Below are 16,553 nucleotides of genomic sequence, written 5' to 3'. Positions count from 1 at the left end.
CTTTTCCCTTCCTTCCCCGCCTTCCCCTTCAGCACCACATCCTGTTCCTTTCTAAGGAACAAAGGGGACTTTTATTTTGGAGGGGGGGGGAATGTTGTGCTTTCCAAGGAACAAGGGGACTTTTATTTTGGAGGGATGTTGTGGAGTTCTGGCTGCTGGAGTGACATGGACATTTGAGCCCTGCGAGCTTCCTGGCTGGCAGGGAGAGCAGCAGGCCCAGGCACTGATGGCAGAGAACTGTGGATGTGAGTTCGTCCTCTGGGGAACACGGGGAGAGGTGTGGGGACCGGGGGTGGGAGGGCTTCGATTGTTCTATGAAGCCCCCCCCCGATGTTCCACCATGCCCCGGGGTGGGGGTTGCAGGGCCCCGCCACAGGCCTGGAAAGACGAGGTGAGGGGCTGATGTACTGGTGGGGGCAACAGCAGCCTGGCCCTGGGGTGGCCGGATTTTACTCAGCTCTTCCCCACTTCCTGCTTCCAGCATTCTCTTCCATGAAACGGGGAGCATCATGGGAAGGACGGGATCCTGGATGCCAAGTTGGTCAGGAGAGGGCCTGGAGGGAGGGGGAGTCCTTCCATCCCTCTTCCCATTCACCCATCCATCCATCCACCCATCCATCCATCCACCCAACCATCCATCCACTCACCCACCCATCCATTCATCCATCCATCCATCCATCCATCCACCCATCCATCCATCAATCCATATCCCCATCCATCCATCCACCCACCCACCTATTCATCTACCCATCCACCTATTCATCCATCCACCTATTCATCCATCCATCCACCCACCCATCCATCCACCCACCCATCCATCCATCCATCCATCCATCCATCCAACCATTCATCCATCCACCCACCCATCCATCCACCCATCCATCCATACACCCAACCACCCATCCATCCACCCATCCACCCACCCATCCATCCATCCACCCATCCATCCATCCACTGTGCATCCATCCATCCACCCATCCATCCATCCACCCATCCACCTATCCATCCATCCATCCATACATCCATCCATACATACATACATCCACCCATCCACCCATCCATCCACCCATCCATCCATCCATCCACCCATCCATTCATCCACCCATTCCCCATCCATTCATCCATCCAACCATCCATCCATCCACCCATCCATTCACCCATCCATCCATCCATCCACCCATCCACCTATCCATCCATCCATCCACCCATCCATCCACCCATCCACCCCTCCTCCTCCTCTCTCTCCTCCTCAGGTTGCACAGCGGCTGCGCAGCCCCACCCCTCGCCTTCCTCCTCCTCCTCCTCCTCCCCCCTGGCCCTTGCGCAGGCCCCACCCCCTCGCGCCCCAACTTCCTGCTGCTCTTGGCCGATGACCTGGGCCTGGGCGACCTGGACAGCTTCGGGAACCGCAGCCTGCGGTGAGCAGAGGGGGAGGCCCGGATGTGGGGCCTTAGTTACCCGGATGTGGGAGCTCAGATCCCTGGATGTTCCACCAGGAGAACTGTATAGACATCTAGTAACTCAGTTCCCCAGATGTTGGATGTTAGTGCCCCGGATGTTGGATATCATGTCCCGGGATGTTAAATCTTAGTACCCCGGATGTGGGAGATCATGTCCTCAGATATTGGACTTAAGTGCCCCGGATGTAGGAGCTCAGGTCCCCAGATGTTGGAGGTTAGTGCCCCGAATGTGGGAGCTCAGGTCCCCGGATGTGGGATGTTAGTGCCCCGTATGTTGGAGGACAGGTCCAAGGATGTTAGATCTTAATGCCCCAGATGTGGGAAATCAGGTTCTCGGATGTTAGGTTAGTGCTCCGGATGTTGGAGATCAGGTCCCTAGATGTTAGATGTTAGTACCCCGGATGTTAGATGTCAGGTGCTCGGATGTTGAAGATCAGGTCCCCGGATGTTGGAGATCAGGTCCCCGGATGTTGAATCTTACTGCCCCGGATGTTGGATATCAGGTCCCCGGATGTTACATGTTAGTATCCCGGATGTTCGAGCTCAGTTCCCCGGATGTTCCACCAGGAGATCTGTATAGACATCTAGTGGACCTCACATCCTCGGATGTTGGAAGGTAGGTCTCCGGATGTTGGAGTTCAATTCCCAGGATGTTGGATCTCAGTTCCCTGGATGTTGAAGATCAGGTCCCCGGATGTTGGATATCAGATCCCTGGATGTGGGATGTTAGTGCCCCGGATGTTGGAGATCAGGTCCTCGGATGTTAAATCTTAGTATACCCCAGATGTGGGAAATCAGGTTCCCGGATGTTACATGTTAGTACCCCAGATGTTGGAGATCAGGCCCCCGGATGTTGGACCTCAGATCCCTGGATGTTGGATGTTAGGTCCCCGGATGTTGGAATTCAATTCCCCGGATCTTGGATCTTAGTACCTCGGATGTTGGATGTCAGGTCCCTGGATGTTTGAGATCAGATACCCAGATGTTTGGCCCTCAGGTCCCCGGATGTTGGGCCTTAGACCCCGGATGTAGGAGCCCAGTCCACAGATATAGATCTTAGTACCCTGGATGTGGGATCTCAGGGCCCCAGATGTTGGATCTTAGATCTCCAGATGTTGGCCCTCAGGTTCCCAGATGTTGGATGCCAGGTCCCCAAATGTTGGACCTCAGGTCCCCAGATGTTGGATCTTAGTACCCCGGATGTGGGATCTCAGGTCCCCGGATGTTGGATCTTAGATCCCCGGATGTGGGATCTCAGGGCCCCAGATGTTGGAGTTTAGCTCCTGGGATTTTGGGCATTAGATCCCCGGATGTTAGACCCCAGGTCCCCGTATGTTCTTGGCTGTGACTCAGTTTCCCTCTCCCCACACAGCATCCCGCACCTGGACGGCCTGGCCCGCGATGGCGTGCGGCTGACCCAGCACCTGGCAGCAGCGTCCGTCTGCAGCCCAAGCCACGCAACCTTCCTGACGGGACGCTACCCTGTGCGCCTGGGTCAGTATGGGGGGGTGGGACATCCGGGGAATGGAAGGAGCGGTGGGGGGGGAGGCGGGGTCGGGACATCCGGGGATCTGAGAGCCAACATCCAGGGTACTAAGATCCAACATCCGTGGACCTGATATCCAACATCTGGGGATCTGAGACCCAACATCCGGGGATCTAAAGCCCAACATCCGGGGAACTGAGCACCAACATCGGGGTACTGAGCTCTAACATCCAGGGACTTCATCTCTAACATCCGGGTTACTAAGATCCAACATCCGGGGATCTGAGCACCAACATCCAGGGCACTGAACTCTAACATCCGGGGACCTTATCTCTAACATCCATTGTACTAAGATCCAACATCCGGGGATCTGAGGCCTAACATTCTGGGAATTGAACTCCAACATCCGAGGATCTGACATCCACCATCCGGGATACTAAGATCCAACAACCGGGAACCTGAGCCCCAACATCCGGGGAACTGAGCTCCAACATCTGGGGATCTGAGGGCCAACATACCCGAATCTGAGCTCCAATATACGGGGTAGTAAGATCCAACATCCAGGGAACTGAGCTACAACATTCGGGTAACTGAAGTCCAACATCTGGGGTCCTGATATCCACCATACAGGGCACTGAACTCCATCATCCGGGGATGAGGGCCAACATCCGGGATACTAACATCCAACATCCGGGGAACTGAGGCCCAACATCTAGGGCACGGAGGTCAACCAGAGGGAGGGGAGGACTTCTCTGAGGATCTCAGGTTCAAATCCCTGAGACTCTGGGACTTCCCCCCTGAACCACCAGGAAACCGGAAGTGATGCCATATTGGTTTCCCCCGAGGGCTCCCAGGGCTGGGGTCCTTTCCACCCCGGGTGGGCAAGTCCCAGGCTATCCCAGACACAGCAGGCCTTCCCCCTGAAGGTGCTAGATGCCCCCTCCTTACCCAGGACGCCATCATCACTGACCTAGGGTCCTTCTCCTCTCTCTTGGAAGGCATGGTGACCACCAACGGGGCGCGCGTGCTGCAGTGGGCAGCCGTGTCTGGCGGGCTGCCCACTTCCGAGATCACCTTCGACAAGATCCTGCAGCAGCAGGGATATGCCACTGGCCTCATAGGAAAGAGAGAAGTCATCCATCCACCCATCCATCTATCCACCCATCCCCCATCCATCCATCCATCCACTCATCCATCCATCCATCCACCCATCCATCCATCCATCCACCCCTCCATCCATCCATCCATCCACCCATCCACCCATCCATCCATCCATCCACTCATCCATCCATCCATCCACCCATCCACCTATTCATCCATCCATCCATCCACCCACCCATCCATCCATCCATCCATCCATCCATCCATCCACCCATCCATCCACCCACCCATCCATCCACCCATCCATCCACCCATCCACCCATCCACCCATCCATCCACCCATCCACCCATCCATTCACTCATCCATCCATCTCTTCCCCTCCAGGCAAATGGCACCTGGGCCTCAACTGTGAGTCCCCCACTCACCACTGCCACCACCCCCTGAACCATAGGTTCGACTCCTTCTTCGGGGTCCCCTTCACCCTGATGGGGGACAGCCTGCAAGCGGAGCCCTCGGAGAAGCGAGTGCGTCTGCAAGGGCCCCTGGACCTGGGGGCGCAGCTGCTGCTGCTTTCCCTGCTCTGCCTGGCCGCTGGGAAGCTCACGGGCCTGCTGGGCCTGCGCTGGGTGCCCAGGGTGCTGGGCCCCGGATGTGGGGCCTTGCTCCTGGCCTGCACCTCCTGCCTCCTAGGTGTCTTCATCGTCCACGCCGACTGCTTCCTGATGAGGGATCACCAGGTCGTCCAGCAGCCTCTGAGGTTCGAGGCCAGCGCGGGGCTGTTCTTGCGGGAGGCTGAGGCCTTCATCCACAGGTCAGCCTGGGGCCGGGGAGGGGGACAGATGCCATCTACTAGTTCTCTATAGTCAACTGGTAGACCTTAGATCCCCGGATGTACATCCAGTAGATCTCTATAGTCAACTGTCAACCTCAAATCCCCGAATGTTCCACTAGGAGATCTCTATAGGCATCTGGTAGACCTCAGATCCCCGGATGTACATCCAGTAGATCTCTGTAGTCAACTGGTAAATCTCAAATCCCTGGATGTTCCATCAATAGATCTCCATAGACATCTGGTAGACCTCAGATCCCCTGATGTACATCTACTAGATCTCTATGGTCAACTGGTAGACCTCAGGTGCCCAGATGTATATCCAGTAGATCTCTATAGTCAACTGTCAACCTCAAATCCCCGGATGTTCCATCAATGGATCTCTATAGACATCTGGTAGTCCTCAAATCCCTGAATGTTACATCTAGTACATCTCTATAGACATCTGGTAGACCTCAGGTTCCCGGATGTTCCATCAGTAGATCTGCAGAGACATCTGGTAGACGTCAAATCCCAGGATGTTACATCCAGTAGATCTCTATAGACATCTGGTAGACCTCAGGTCCTTGGATGTTCCATCTAGTAGATCTGTAGAGACATCTGGTAGACCTCAGATCAGACCACGATCAATCATTGGTAGTATTGATCAGATCATGATCGATTATTGGTAATAACTGTTCAGATGATGTTCGATTATTGGTAATAACTGATCAGCTCATGTTCAATTATTGGTATTATCGATCAGATGATGTTCGATTATTGGTATTATCGATCACATCACGATCGAATATTGGTATTATTGATCAGATCCTGTTCGATTATTAGTAATATCTGATCAGCTCATGTTCTATTATTGGTCATATCGATCAGATGATGTTTGATTATTGGTAATAACTGATCAGATCACGATCGATTATTGGTATTTTCAATCAGATCACTATTGATTATTGGTATTATTGATCAGATCATGATCGATTATTGGTATTATCGATCACATCACGATTGATTATTGGTATTTTCGATCAGATCAGGATCGATTATTGGTATTTTCGATTAGATCAGGATCGATTATCAATCATCTGATCGATTATTGGCAATACCTGATCAGATCGGTTATTGGTGAGGTTATTGATGATGGGGGCGGGGTCTGACGTGGGTCCGCAGGCACCAGGCCCGCCCCTTCTTCCTCCTTGTCTCCTTCCTCCACGTCCACGTCCCGCTGGTCACCTCACCCGCCTTCTGGGGCTGCAGCTCGCACAGCGCCTACGGCGACAACGTGGAGGAGCTTGACTGGATGGTGGGTGAGTGCAGGGGGGGAACTGAGGCACGGTGCGTGGGATGGGGGAAACTGAGCACGGGGGTGGGGTGAGCGGGATGGGGAAACTGAGGCACAGGGTCGGGGTGAGCGGGATGGGGAAACTGAGGCGCGGGGGTGGGGTGAGTGGGTTGGGGGAAACTGAGGCACGGAGATGGGGTGAGTGGGATGGGGGAAACTGAGGCATGGGAACGGGGTCAATGGGTTGGGGTAAATGGAGGCACGGTGCACTTGGATAAACTGAGTCACTGGGCATGTTGGGGGTAAACTGAGGCATGGTGCACTTGGGTAAACTGAGGCATGGTGCATGTTGGGTAAACTGAAGCACGGTGCATGTTCAGGGTGAACTGATGCACGGTGCATTTGGGTAAACTGAGTCACTGGGTATTGGGGTAAACTGAGGCACGGTGTATTTGGGTAAACTGAGTCACTGGGCATGTTGGGTAAACTGAGGCACTGGGCATATTGTGTAAACTGAGGCATGGTGCATGTTGGGTAAACTGAGGCACGGGGACGAGGTGAGTGGGTTGAGTAAACTGAGGCACTGGGATGGGGGTAAACTGAGGCCCAGTGAGCATTGGGTGTAAACTGAGGCACGGTGCCTGTTGGGTAAACTGAGTCACTGGGCATTGGGGATAAACTGAAGCACGATGGAAATTTGTAAACTGAGTCACGATGCATGTTGGGTAAACTGAGGCATGGTGCATGTTGGGGGTAAACCGAGGCACGGTGGACGCTGGGGGTAAACTGAGGCACGGATCCATTGCCCCCCCCCACAGGGCGACTGCTGGCGGCGCTGGACAGTGCAGGGCTGGGGCGCCGCACCCTTGTCTACTTCACGTCGGATCACGGTGCCTCGCTGGAGGCCCGGGCCTGGGGCGCCCGCCTTGGGGGTTCCAACGGCGTGCACCAGGGCGAGGGGGAAACTGAGGCAGGATGGGCGGGGCCTCCCACGCGGCCCGACCCCGCCATTGACCTTTGCCCTTCGCTCCCCCCTTGCAGGTGGCAAAGGCATGGGTGGCTGGGAGGGTGGCATCCGGGTTCCCGGGCTGGCGTGCTGGCCTGGGACGCTGCCTGCAGGGCGCCTGGTGCCTGAGCCCACCAGCCTCATGGACCTGTTCCCCACCGTGGTGCGCCTGGCCGGGGCTGGGTTCCGGCGGACAGGTAGTCGTTCGCCGGCCTGGGTCCCCACGGGGTGGGAGGGAAGGGAGGTCATCCGGGGCCTCAGGGATCCTGAGGGGGGGAGGCTGAGGCCTGCACATCCGGGTCTCTGGGGGCTCAGAAGCCTACACATCCGGGTCTCTGAGGGCTCAGACCTGCACATCCGGGTCTCTGGGGGCTCAGGAGCCTGCACATCCGGGTCTCTAAGACCCAAGACCCGGGGCTCAGGCATGGACATCCGGGTCTCTGAGGTCTCAGAAGCCTTTACATCCGGGTAACTAAGGGCTCAGGCCTGCAAATCCGGGCCTCTGAGCACTCAGAAGCCTGGATATCTGGGTCTCTGAGGACTCAGGCCTTCATATCGGGGTCTCTAAGGCATCAGGGCTGCACATCCAGGTCTCTGAGTACCTAGGCCCAGGTCTCAGTCCTGGACATCCGGGTCTCTGAGGGCTCAGGACTGCACATCTGGGTCTCTGAGGGCTCAGAAGCCTGCACATCCGGGTCTCTGGGATCTCAGGCCTGCACATCCGGGTCTCTGGGGGCTCAGAAGCATGGACATCCATGTCTCTGAGCGCTCAGAAGCTTGGATATTCGGCTCTCTGAGGCCTCAGGCCTACACATCCAGGTCTCTAAGACCAGAGGCCTGGGTCTTAGACCTGCACATCCGGGTCTCTGAGGGCTCAGAAACCTGGACATCTGGGTCTCTGGGATCTCTGGCCTGCACATCCGGGCCTCTGAGCACTCAGAAGCCTGCACATCCGGGTCTCTACAGGCTCAAGCCTTGACATCCGGGTCTCTGGGGGCTCTGGCCTGCACATCCGAGTCTCTGAGCGCTCAGAAGCCTGCACATCCGGGTCCCGCAGGGAGGTGGACGGCGAGGACCTGATGCCCGCGCTGCTGAGGACAGCGCAGGCCGCAGGCCACAACTTCCTGCTGCACTACTGCGAGGCCCGGCTGCACGCCGTGCGCTGGTTCAACCGCCCAAGTGAGTGCCTCAACCTCCACCGGGCCCCAGGGCGGGGGAGGGAGCTGCATGCGAGCGCGCAGGGACCCGGATGCAAGGCCTGGGGTGGGAGACCTGGATGTGGGAATCCTCGGATGTGGGAATCCCGGGATGTGAGGACCTGGATGGAAGGCATGAGATGGGAATCCCCGGATGTAAGGTCCCGGATGTGAAGTCCCCGATGGGAATTCCCAGATGTGAGACTCCAGATGTGAGGTAGTGGATGAGAATCCCTGGATGTGAGGCCCCGGATGTGAGGCCTCGGATGGGAATCCCCAGATGTGAGGCCCCGGATGTGAGGTCCCAGATGGGAATCCCTGGCTGTGAGGTCCCGGATGTGAGGCCCTGCATGTGAATCCCCGGATGTGAAGTACCACATGTGAATCCCCGGATGTGAGGGCCTGGATGTGAATCCCTGGATGTGAGGTCCTAGATGGGAATCCCCGGATGTGAATACCCAGATGTGAGGTCCTGGATGGGAATCCCGGATGTAAGGTCTTGCGTGTGAATGCCCTGATGTGAATCCCCGGATGTGATGTCCTGGATGTGAATTCCCGGATGGGAATCCCCGGATGTGAGGCCCCGGATGTTACTCCTTTCTCCCCACCCCCCGCAGGCTGCACGGTGTGGAAGCTGCACTTCGCCACTCCCTGCTTCCACCCGCCGGGCTCGGGCGCCTGCCTCGGTTTCCCTGCCTGCGCCTGCTCCGGGCGGCGCATGACCCGCCACCGGCGGCCACTGCTCTTTGACCTGACGGCGGACCCGGGGGAGACCCGCCCGCTGCGGGGCCCGATGGCGACGCGCAGGCGCGTGGAGGCCGCAGTGGCCTGGATGCTGCGCACGCGCCACCCCCGCGCGGCCCCGCCCCTCGCCCTGCACACAACACCTGGAGCCTGCGCCTGCAGCCCTGCTGCGTGCCCGGACCGCTCTGCGCCTGCGACCACCTGATCCCCGACCTCTGACCCCGACCCGACCCCCAACCCCCAACTGCCCGGGGCTATGGCAGATCCTGGCCTGCGCCTCTCACATCCGGGGACTCACATCCGAGTATTAAACATCCAGGTATACTCAAATACAGAGATTCCCACATCCGGGGATTCCCACATACAGACTCTGCACATCCGGGGATTCCTACATCTGGGGATTCTCACATCCGGGGATTCTCACTTCTGGGGACTCACATCCGGGGATTCCCGGGGATGTATTCACACATCCGGAGAATCCTACATCCGGGGACTTTTACACCCGGAGAGTCTCACATCCAGAGACTCTCACATCCGGGGATTCCCACATACAGACTCTCACATACGGTGATTCTCACATCCGGAGATTCTCACATCCAGAGATTCTCACATCCAGAGATTTCCACATCCGGGGATTCTCATATCCGGGGATTCCCACTTCCAGGGATGCTCAGACCAGGGAATTCCCACATCTGGGGAAATCTCACATCCAGGGACTCTCACATCCGGGGATTCTCACATTTTTGGATTTTCACATCCGGGAATTCTCAGATACAGGGATTCTCACATCTAAGGATTCCCACAGCCAGGGATTCTCACATCCAGGGATTCCCACATCTAGAGATTCCTACATCCCGGGATTGTCACATCCGGGGACTTTTACATCCAGAGACTCTCACATGTGGGGACTCTCACATCTGGGAACTCCTACATCTGGGGATTCCCACATCCGGGGATTTTCACATTCAGAGAGTCTCACATCATGGGATTCTCAGACCCAGGGCTTCACATATCCTGGGACTCTCACATCCTGAGCCTCTCATCCTTGAACTCCACCTCGGGCCTCCCATCCAGGGCCTTTCCCCAGCCTCCCATCCGGAGCCCTGTCACATCCGTGCCTCTCTCCTCTAGCTTCCCACACAATAAAACCTTGTGAGCACCGTACCGCACGGCAGGGTCAGCGGTCACGGGGGTCAGAGGCCGGGCACTGGTCCTGCCTTCCATTTCAGGTCATTTCCAGTTGTTGCTAGCATACAGGGCTGGTCCTGCCTTCCATTTGAGGCCATTTCCGGTCATTGCTATGGTATAGGACTGGTCCCGCCTTCCATTTCAGGCCACTTCCAGTAGTTGCTTGGGTATAGGACTAGTCCCACCTTCCATTTCAGGTCATTTCCGGTCGTTGCTAGGGTATAGGACTGCTCCCACCTTCCATTTCAGGCCACTTCCGGTCATTGCTAGGGTATAGGACTAGACCCACCTTCCATTTCCGGTCACTTCCAGTCGTTGCTAGGGTATAGGACTAGTCCCACCTTCCATTTCAGATCATTTCTGGTGGTTGCTAGGGTATAGAACTAGTCCTGCCTTCCATTTCAGGCCATTTCCGGTGCGTTGCTAGGATACAAGCTTGGTCCCGCCCTCCTCCAGGACGTCCCACCACCTAGATTCACACCTGATTGGCTTATTCCATGAAAGGCCCTCCCTCACTTTCCTAATTCCCTTGTCATTGATCCAGCTGTAAGACACGCCCCTTAGCCCCCCCACAAATCCAACTCGCTGCTGATTGGACCTCACACCACAGTCCTGCTCCTAACTACGTGAACTCGGATTCAGATTGGCCCAGCGGGATTGGAGATGTGGGGTACCTGGATGTTGGACCACTCTGGGGGGGGTGGTTGGGTGGATGGATGGGTGGATGACCAGGCCTGCAAACTCTTCCCCTTCTGTGCCTGTCCCAGGGGACCCCAATGACCTCTCCAGGGATTGACCCAGGTAGGCCTATAGCTCCTTATTGCAGTAGGATAAGTCGAGGTCGGAGGTCTGTGTCTCCCTAGGCCTAGGATGCATTGCACCTGCATGATATCCAGGTCTTCTCTGGAGGGAGGGCCCCATTGGCTTCCCCGGGGACTCCTCCAGCCGCACCCCCTGCTCTGATTGGCTGACACGCCTGTCTCCCACCCAGGGAAGCTGCGGGTCCAGTTCGGCCTCTTCCTTGGGTGAGGTTAAAAGGCAGGGGGTGCTGTCCATCATCTCTGGGCCCCATCCCCTGCCAAGCCAATAGCTGGAGACTCGATCTGTGTGAAGCCACGCCCCTTCGTGGCTAGTTCTGTGGACTCTGTTTATGCCCATCACCCAGAGGTCCCGCCCACTAGTGAATGTATGGGCGTAGGGGCTGTCCTTCACTTCCAGGTCCCGCCTCCTGGCTGTTGGAAGGCCACAGGGGCTGTCTGTCTCTTCCAGGTCCTGCCCCTGGCTGTTGGAAGGCCATAGGGGCTGTCTGTCACCTCCAGGCCCCGCCCCCTGGCTGTTGAAAGACCACAGGGGCTGTTTGTCTCCTCCAGGTCCCACCCTCTGGTTGTTGTGTGGACATTTGTCCTGTCTGTAACCTTCAGGCCACGCCCCCTTGCAATTAGATGGCCACACGGGCTGTCATTCACCTCCAGGCCACGCCTCCTACGCCATCTTACGTCATGTCAAGCCGAGGCCCCGCCCACAAGTGACTGACGGGACGCTCTAGCTGTCCATCACAATCCTGTCCCACCCAGCGCCTGTCTCCACACTGCACAGACGCCAGAGGGGAAGGAAACGCTGCCTGGGCGTGCGCACCGCGCATGTGCAGGGAGTGGCTCCAAAGGGGTGGAGCCTACGCATGCACAATGGAAAGATGGGTTGGGCAGACAGGCCTGACAGCGCGCATGCACACTTTATGTTGATTTTATTCGTCCTTCCCCCTCCAGGCTCCTTCGTCCACTTCTGATTCCACCTGCTGCTTGAGGCCCCAGGTTCGAATCCAGCCTCACACCGGGGAGGGGCCTGGTGGGGGAGGGGAGGCACAAGCTGCTGCCACCCGCGGGGGATCATGTGAGGCCCCGCCCCGCGCCTCTCCTCATCCGAGCACCCTGGGAGGGGGCGGTTCCCACCTGCATCCTGGCCCGCGCCCCGGAAGCAGCGTCTGCGACCTCCAGACTAGAAGTAGGTGATGGTGGCACCCACCAGGGCCACGACCACCACGGACACGATGGGGGACACGACATGGGCCAGCGCGCTGCCTGGAGGGGGCGGGACTGGATCCGGAAGTGCGGGGGAGAACACACCCGGGAAGGGCGGTGGGGCGTCTCCCTGCAACTTCCGGTCGGGAAGTGCCCAGAAACAGGAAGCGAGCCAAGGTGAAGGGGGGGGACAAGGGTGCCTGACCGGAAGTGCTATCACAGCCTTTACTGGAAGTGTCCATGAACAGGGACCGGAAGTGCCCATAGTCAAGACCAGAAGTTGTTATATACTAGGGACCGGAATTCTCCACAGTCAAGACCGGAAGTTCCTACACACTAGGGACTGGAAGTGCCCTTCCAATCAGGACCGGAAGTGCCTTTCCCATCAGGACCGGAAGTTTCTATACACTAGGGACCGGAAATCACCAGTCAGGATGGAAAGTTCCTATGTACTAGGGACTGGAAATCTCCACAGTCTAAGCCGGAAGTTCCTATACACTAGGGACCAGAAGTTCCCATAGTCAATACCAGAAGTTCTTATACACTAGGGACCGGAAGTTCCTCTACACTAGGGACTGAAAGTGCCCTTCCAATCAGGACCAGAAGTTCCTATACACTAGGGACCGGAAGTGCCCTTCCAATCAGGACTGGAAGTTCCTGTACACTTGGACCAGAAGTCCCCATAGTCAAGACCAGAAGTTGTTATATACTAGGGACCAGAAGTCTCCACAGTGAACACCGGAAGTTCTTATACACTAGGGACTGGAACTCCCCATCGTCAGGGCCGGAAGTGCCCATAGTCAGGACCGGAAGTTCCTATATACTAGGGACCAGAAGTGCCCAGTCAAGACCGGAAGTTCGTATATACTAGGGACCGGAAGTGCCTTTCCAATCAGGACCGCAAGTTCCTATACACTAGGGACTAGAAGTCCCTAGTCAGAACTGGAAGTTGTTATATACTAGGGACCGGAAGTTCCCAATCAGGACTGGAGGTTCCAATACTCTGGACCGGAAGTTCACATACTGTCAGGAGTGGAAGTTCTCATGCAGGCTGGAAGTCCCAAGACAATCTGTACTGGAAGTCCCCAGGAACTCAGAGACCGGAAGTTCCTTTTCTCTCCGGACCGGAAGTTCGCACTGAGACCGGAAGTGGAGGCGGCAGCGGTCCGGAAGGCTGTGGGTCACACCCGGGCCCAGATCACGAGGGAACGGAAGTGGGGCGGTCGAGGGGGCGGGACTTACCTTGGGGGGGGTCTCCGTGGATCACATGTTCATTGCCAGCACCTGGGGGAGAGGGGGAGGAGAGACGCGGCCCTGGGAGCTCAGCCTCCACATCTGGGTCCCTACATCCGGGTTCCCTACATCCAGGTTCCCTACATCCGGGTCCCCACATCTGAATTCCTACATCCGGGTCCCTCCATGCAGGTCCTTACATCTGGGTCCTTACATCCGGTCTCTACATCCAGGTCCCTACATCCGGGTTCCTTACATCCGGGTCCCTACTTCTGGGTCCCTACATCCGGGTCCTTACATCCAGGTTCCCTACATCCAAGTCCCTACATCCAGGTCCCTACATCCCTTCCTCCTCATTCGCATCTTCTACATCCGGGTCTCCTCCCCCTGCCTTGGTTTCCCCGTCTTACCGTGTGAGCCTCCATAGCCTCCACCGCCACCTGTGAACAGAGGGGGCGGGGTCAGCCCGGGTTCCCTACATCTGGGTCCTTACATCGGGGTACTCACATCCGGGTCCCTACATCCGTGATCCCATGTCTGGGTCCCTACATCTGGGCCTCTACATCCGGGTCTCCACACTGGGGTCTCCACATCCGGGTCTCTACATCCGGGTCTCCACACTGGGGTCTCCACATCCGGGTCTCCTCATCCAGGTCTCCACACTGGGGTCCCTACATCCGGGTCTCTACATCCAGGCTTCTACATCCGGGTCCCTACATCCGGATCTCTACATCTGGGCCTCCTCACTGGGGTCTCTACATCCGCGTCTCTACACTGGAGTCTGCACATCCGGGTCTCCATACTAGGGTCTCTACATCCGGGTCTCCACACTGGGGTCCCTACATCCGGGCCTCTACATCTGGGTCTCCACACTGGGGTCTCTACATCCAGGCTTTCATATCCAGGTCCCTACATCTGGGTTTCCATGTCTGGGTCCCTACATCCGGGTCCCTAAATCCGGGCCTCCACACTGGGGTCCCTAAATCTGGGCCTCTACATCCGGGCCGCTCCATCCCCAGCCTCCACATCCGGGCCTCCCCCCCTTCCATGTCCTCATCTCCTGCGCCTGGCGGGGGTCGGGGCTGGGGTAGAGGCCGGCATCGGGGCGGGAGGTGACGTCTGCGGGGAGAGAGCAAGGGAAGATGGAGGCCGGCCTCCCCCCCTTACCCCCTTCCTTCCCCTGATCCCTGACTCCCCTGACTCCTCCTGACCCGCCCACCTCCATCCCGACCCGGGGGTCGCGACCTGGGCGGGTTGAGCAGCTGCGGGTACAGCCCTGTGTGCCAGGAGTGGGCCATGCCTCAGCTTCCCCACCCTGAGTGGGCCTGGTGTGGGGAAGGGGGGAGGACCCCACTCACCTGAGCTGGGCTTCGGGGTGGGATCTGCGGGCAAAGAGAGAGAGGGTGGTGACCCGTGACCTCCCCTGACCCCTCCCTGACCCCCCCTGACCCCTGAACCCAAGGCCTCAGTGGGTGGCAAAGGGTCACATGGGATTCAGGCCCACACCTGGATCAAGGCCCCACATGAGGCCTAGCGGCCAGGGTGAAGCCATGGGGGGGAAAGGTGAGAGGTCAGGACTCACTGGGTCATCCAGGGCGTCGGCGAGGTCAAAGTCAGCCTGGCCTGAGGGGGGAAGAGGATGGGTGCTGGGGACGGACGGACGGATGGGGAGACAGACAGACACAGAGACGAACAGACAGACAGACCGAGAGGATGACACACGGACAGACAGACAAGGGATGGACAGATGATCAAGACAGGACAGACAGATGACAGACAGAAGAAGCAGATGGACAGCCAGGTGGACAGAACAAGAGGCAGACAGACAGAGAGGAAGACATGGACAGAGAGGAGACAGACAGACAGACACAGGACAGATAGACCCAGACAGAGAGACTGAGAGGCAGGCAGACAGACAGACAGACAGACACAGAGATGGACAGACAGACAGACCAAGAGGATGACACATGGACAGACAGACAGACAGAGCCAGAGGCAGATGGACAGACAGACAGACAATGAGACAGACAGAGAGGAGACGGACAGACACATGGACAGATAGGGGCCCAGACACAGATGGACCTGCAGACAGACAGAGACAGACAGATGCAGAGACCGAGGGACAGACAGACAGACAGACAGACAGACAGACAGAGAAGGGATGGATGACCAAGACAGAACGAATAGATGGACGGACAGACAGACAGGAGAAGCAGATGGGCAGCCAGGTGGACAGAAAGACCAAGAGGCAGACAGACAGACTGCGAGGAGACAGACAGCCAGACAGACCGAGAGGAGATGGACAGAATGACAGAAGCAGATGGACAGAGACACAGACAGACAGACTGAGACACAGATGGACAGACAGACAGACAAACAGACACAGAGACAGACAGGCCAACAGGACCAGGCCCTGGCCTCCAACAACCTGGCCCGACCTGAAAATCCACTGCCACCTCCCCACCCCACAACCCCAGCCCAGCCCCACGCCCTGAGGGGGGGGACCCGAAACCACCAGGAGAGGGGGGGAAACTAGAAACCACCAAAGAGGGACAACTGGAAACCACCAAACTGGGGAGGGAACTAGAAACCACCAAGGTGGGGGAACTAGAAACCACCAAAAAGGAGAGAACTAGAAATCACCAAGGGAAGAAATAGAAACCACCAAGGGGGGAGAACAAGAAACCACCAAAGAGAGTGGGGGAACTAGAAACCACCAAGGCCTCACCCCGGCCTCCTGGGCCCAGGCCGCAGAGCAGGGCGGCCAGCAGCAGCAGCAGCAGCAGCACAGGTCCTCCTTGAAACTTACAAGGCTATGGTCAAAGTCACCCTAAGCAGGAAAGTCCTTGAAACCCCTGTCCAAATTCAGTGCCAACAAAGCCAGAAGTAGAGCCGTGTGGCTTCACTAGTTGAGGCTAGCCTTGAGAAAAGCAGTTCATGGACTGTGCCCAGATCCTGAGTTCAAGGTCTGGGACTGCCAACAAACAGACATACACAACAATCTGTGCAGCCATC

The 16,553-nt window shown here is 57.3% G+C and overlaps 2 protein-coding genes and 1 long non-coding RNA gene across 6 annotated transcripts; 2 read left to right on the top strand and 1 right to left on the bottom strand.

The window, feature by feature from the left end:
• Window positions 1-232: 232 nt before the first annotated feature.
• LOC138807868 (steryl-sulfatase-like) lies at window positions 233-4,021 on the top strand. Its single transcript, XM_069993656.1, has 5 exons — window positions 233-245; window positions 1,254-1,418; window positions 2,833-2,954; window positions 3,577-3,711; window positions 3,945-4,021. Coding segments are annotated over exons 1-4 (297 nt in total). The 5' UTR covers window positions 233-243; the 3' UTR covers window positions 3,585-3,711; window positions 3,945-4,021.
• On the top strand, window positions 3,947-10,263 carry LOC138807866 (arylsulfatase L-like). Its single transcript, XM_069993653.1, has 5 exons — window positions 3,947-4,058; window positions 4,433-4,859; window positions 6,042-6,178; window positions 8,126-8,338; window positions 8,973-10,263. Exons 1-5 carry the CDS (start codon window positions 3,947-3,949, stop codon window positions 9,302-9,304), a joined length of 1,221 nt encoding a protein of 406 aa, XP_069849754.1. The 3' UTR covers window positions 9,305-10,263.
• A 1,758-nt stretch (window positions 10,264-12,021) lies between these two features.
• Window positions 12,022-16,348, bottom strand: LOC138807869 (uncharacterized). 4 transcript variants are annotated; one of them, XR_011366313.1, is made up of 7 exons: window positions 16,267-16,348; window positions 15,121-15,161; window positions 14,897-14,920; window positions 13,949-13,978; window positions 13,330-13,589; window positions 12,237-12,365; window positions 12,022-12,129 (listed from the first exon to the last, which is right to left on the bottom strand). It is a non-coding gene; the product is annotated as an uncharacterized lncRNA (long non-coding RNA). The 4 variants fall into 4 exon arrangements; XR_011366314.1 differs by lacking the exon at window positions 12,237-12,365; XR_011366315.1 differs by lacking the exons at window positions 12,022-12,129; window positions 12,237-12,365 and having other exon boundaries at window positions 12,372-13,442; window positions 13,548-13,589.
• Window positions 16,349-16,553: the final 205 nt, after the last annotated feature.

Source organism: Dipodomys merriami, unplaced genomic scaffold (assembly GCF_024711535.1).
Source record: "Dipodomys merriami isolate MVZ:Mamm:240054 unplaced genomic scaffold, mDipMer1.0.p SCAF_439, whole genome shotgun sequence".
NCBI lineage: Eukaryota > Metazoa > Chordata > Mammalia > Rodentia > Heteromyidae > Dipodomys > Dipodomys merriami.
This window is presented reverse-complemented; position numbering and strand designations above follow the sequence as displayed.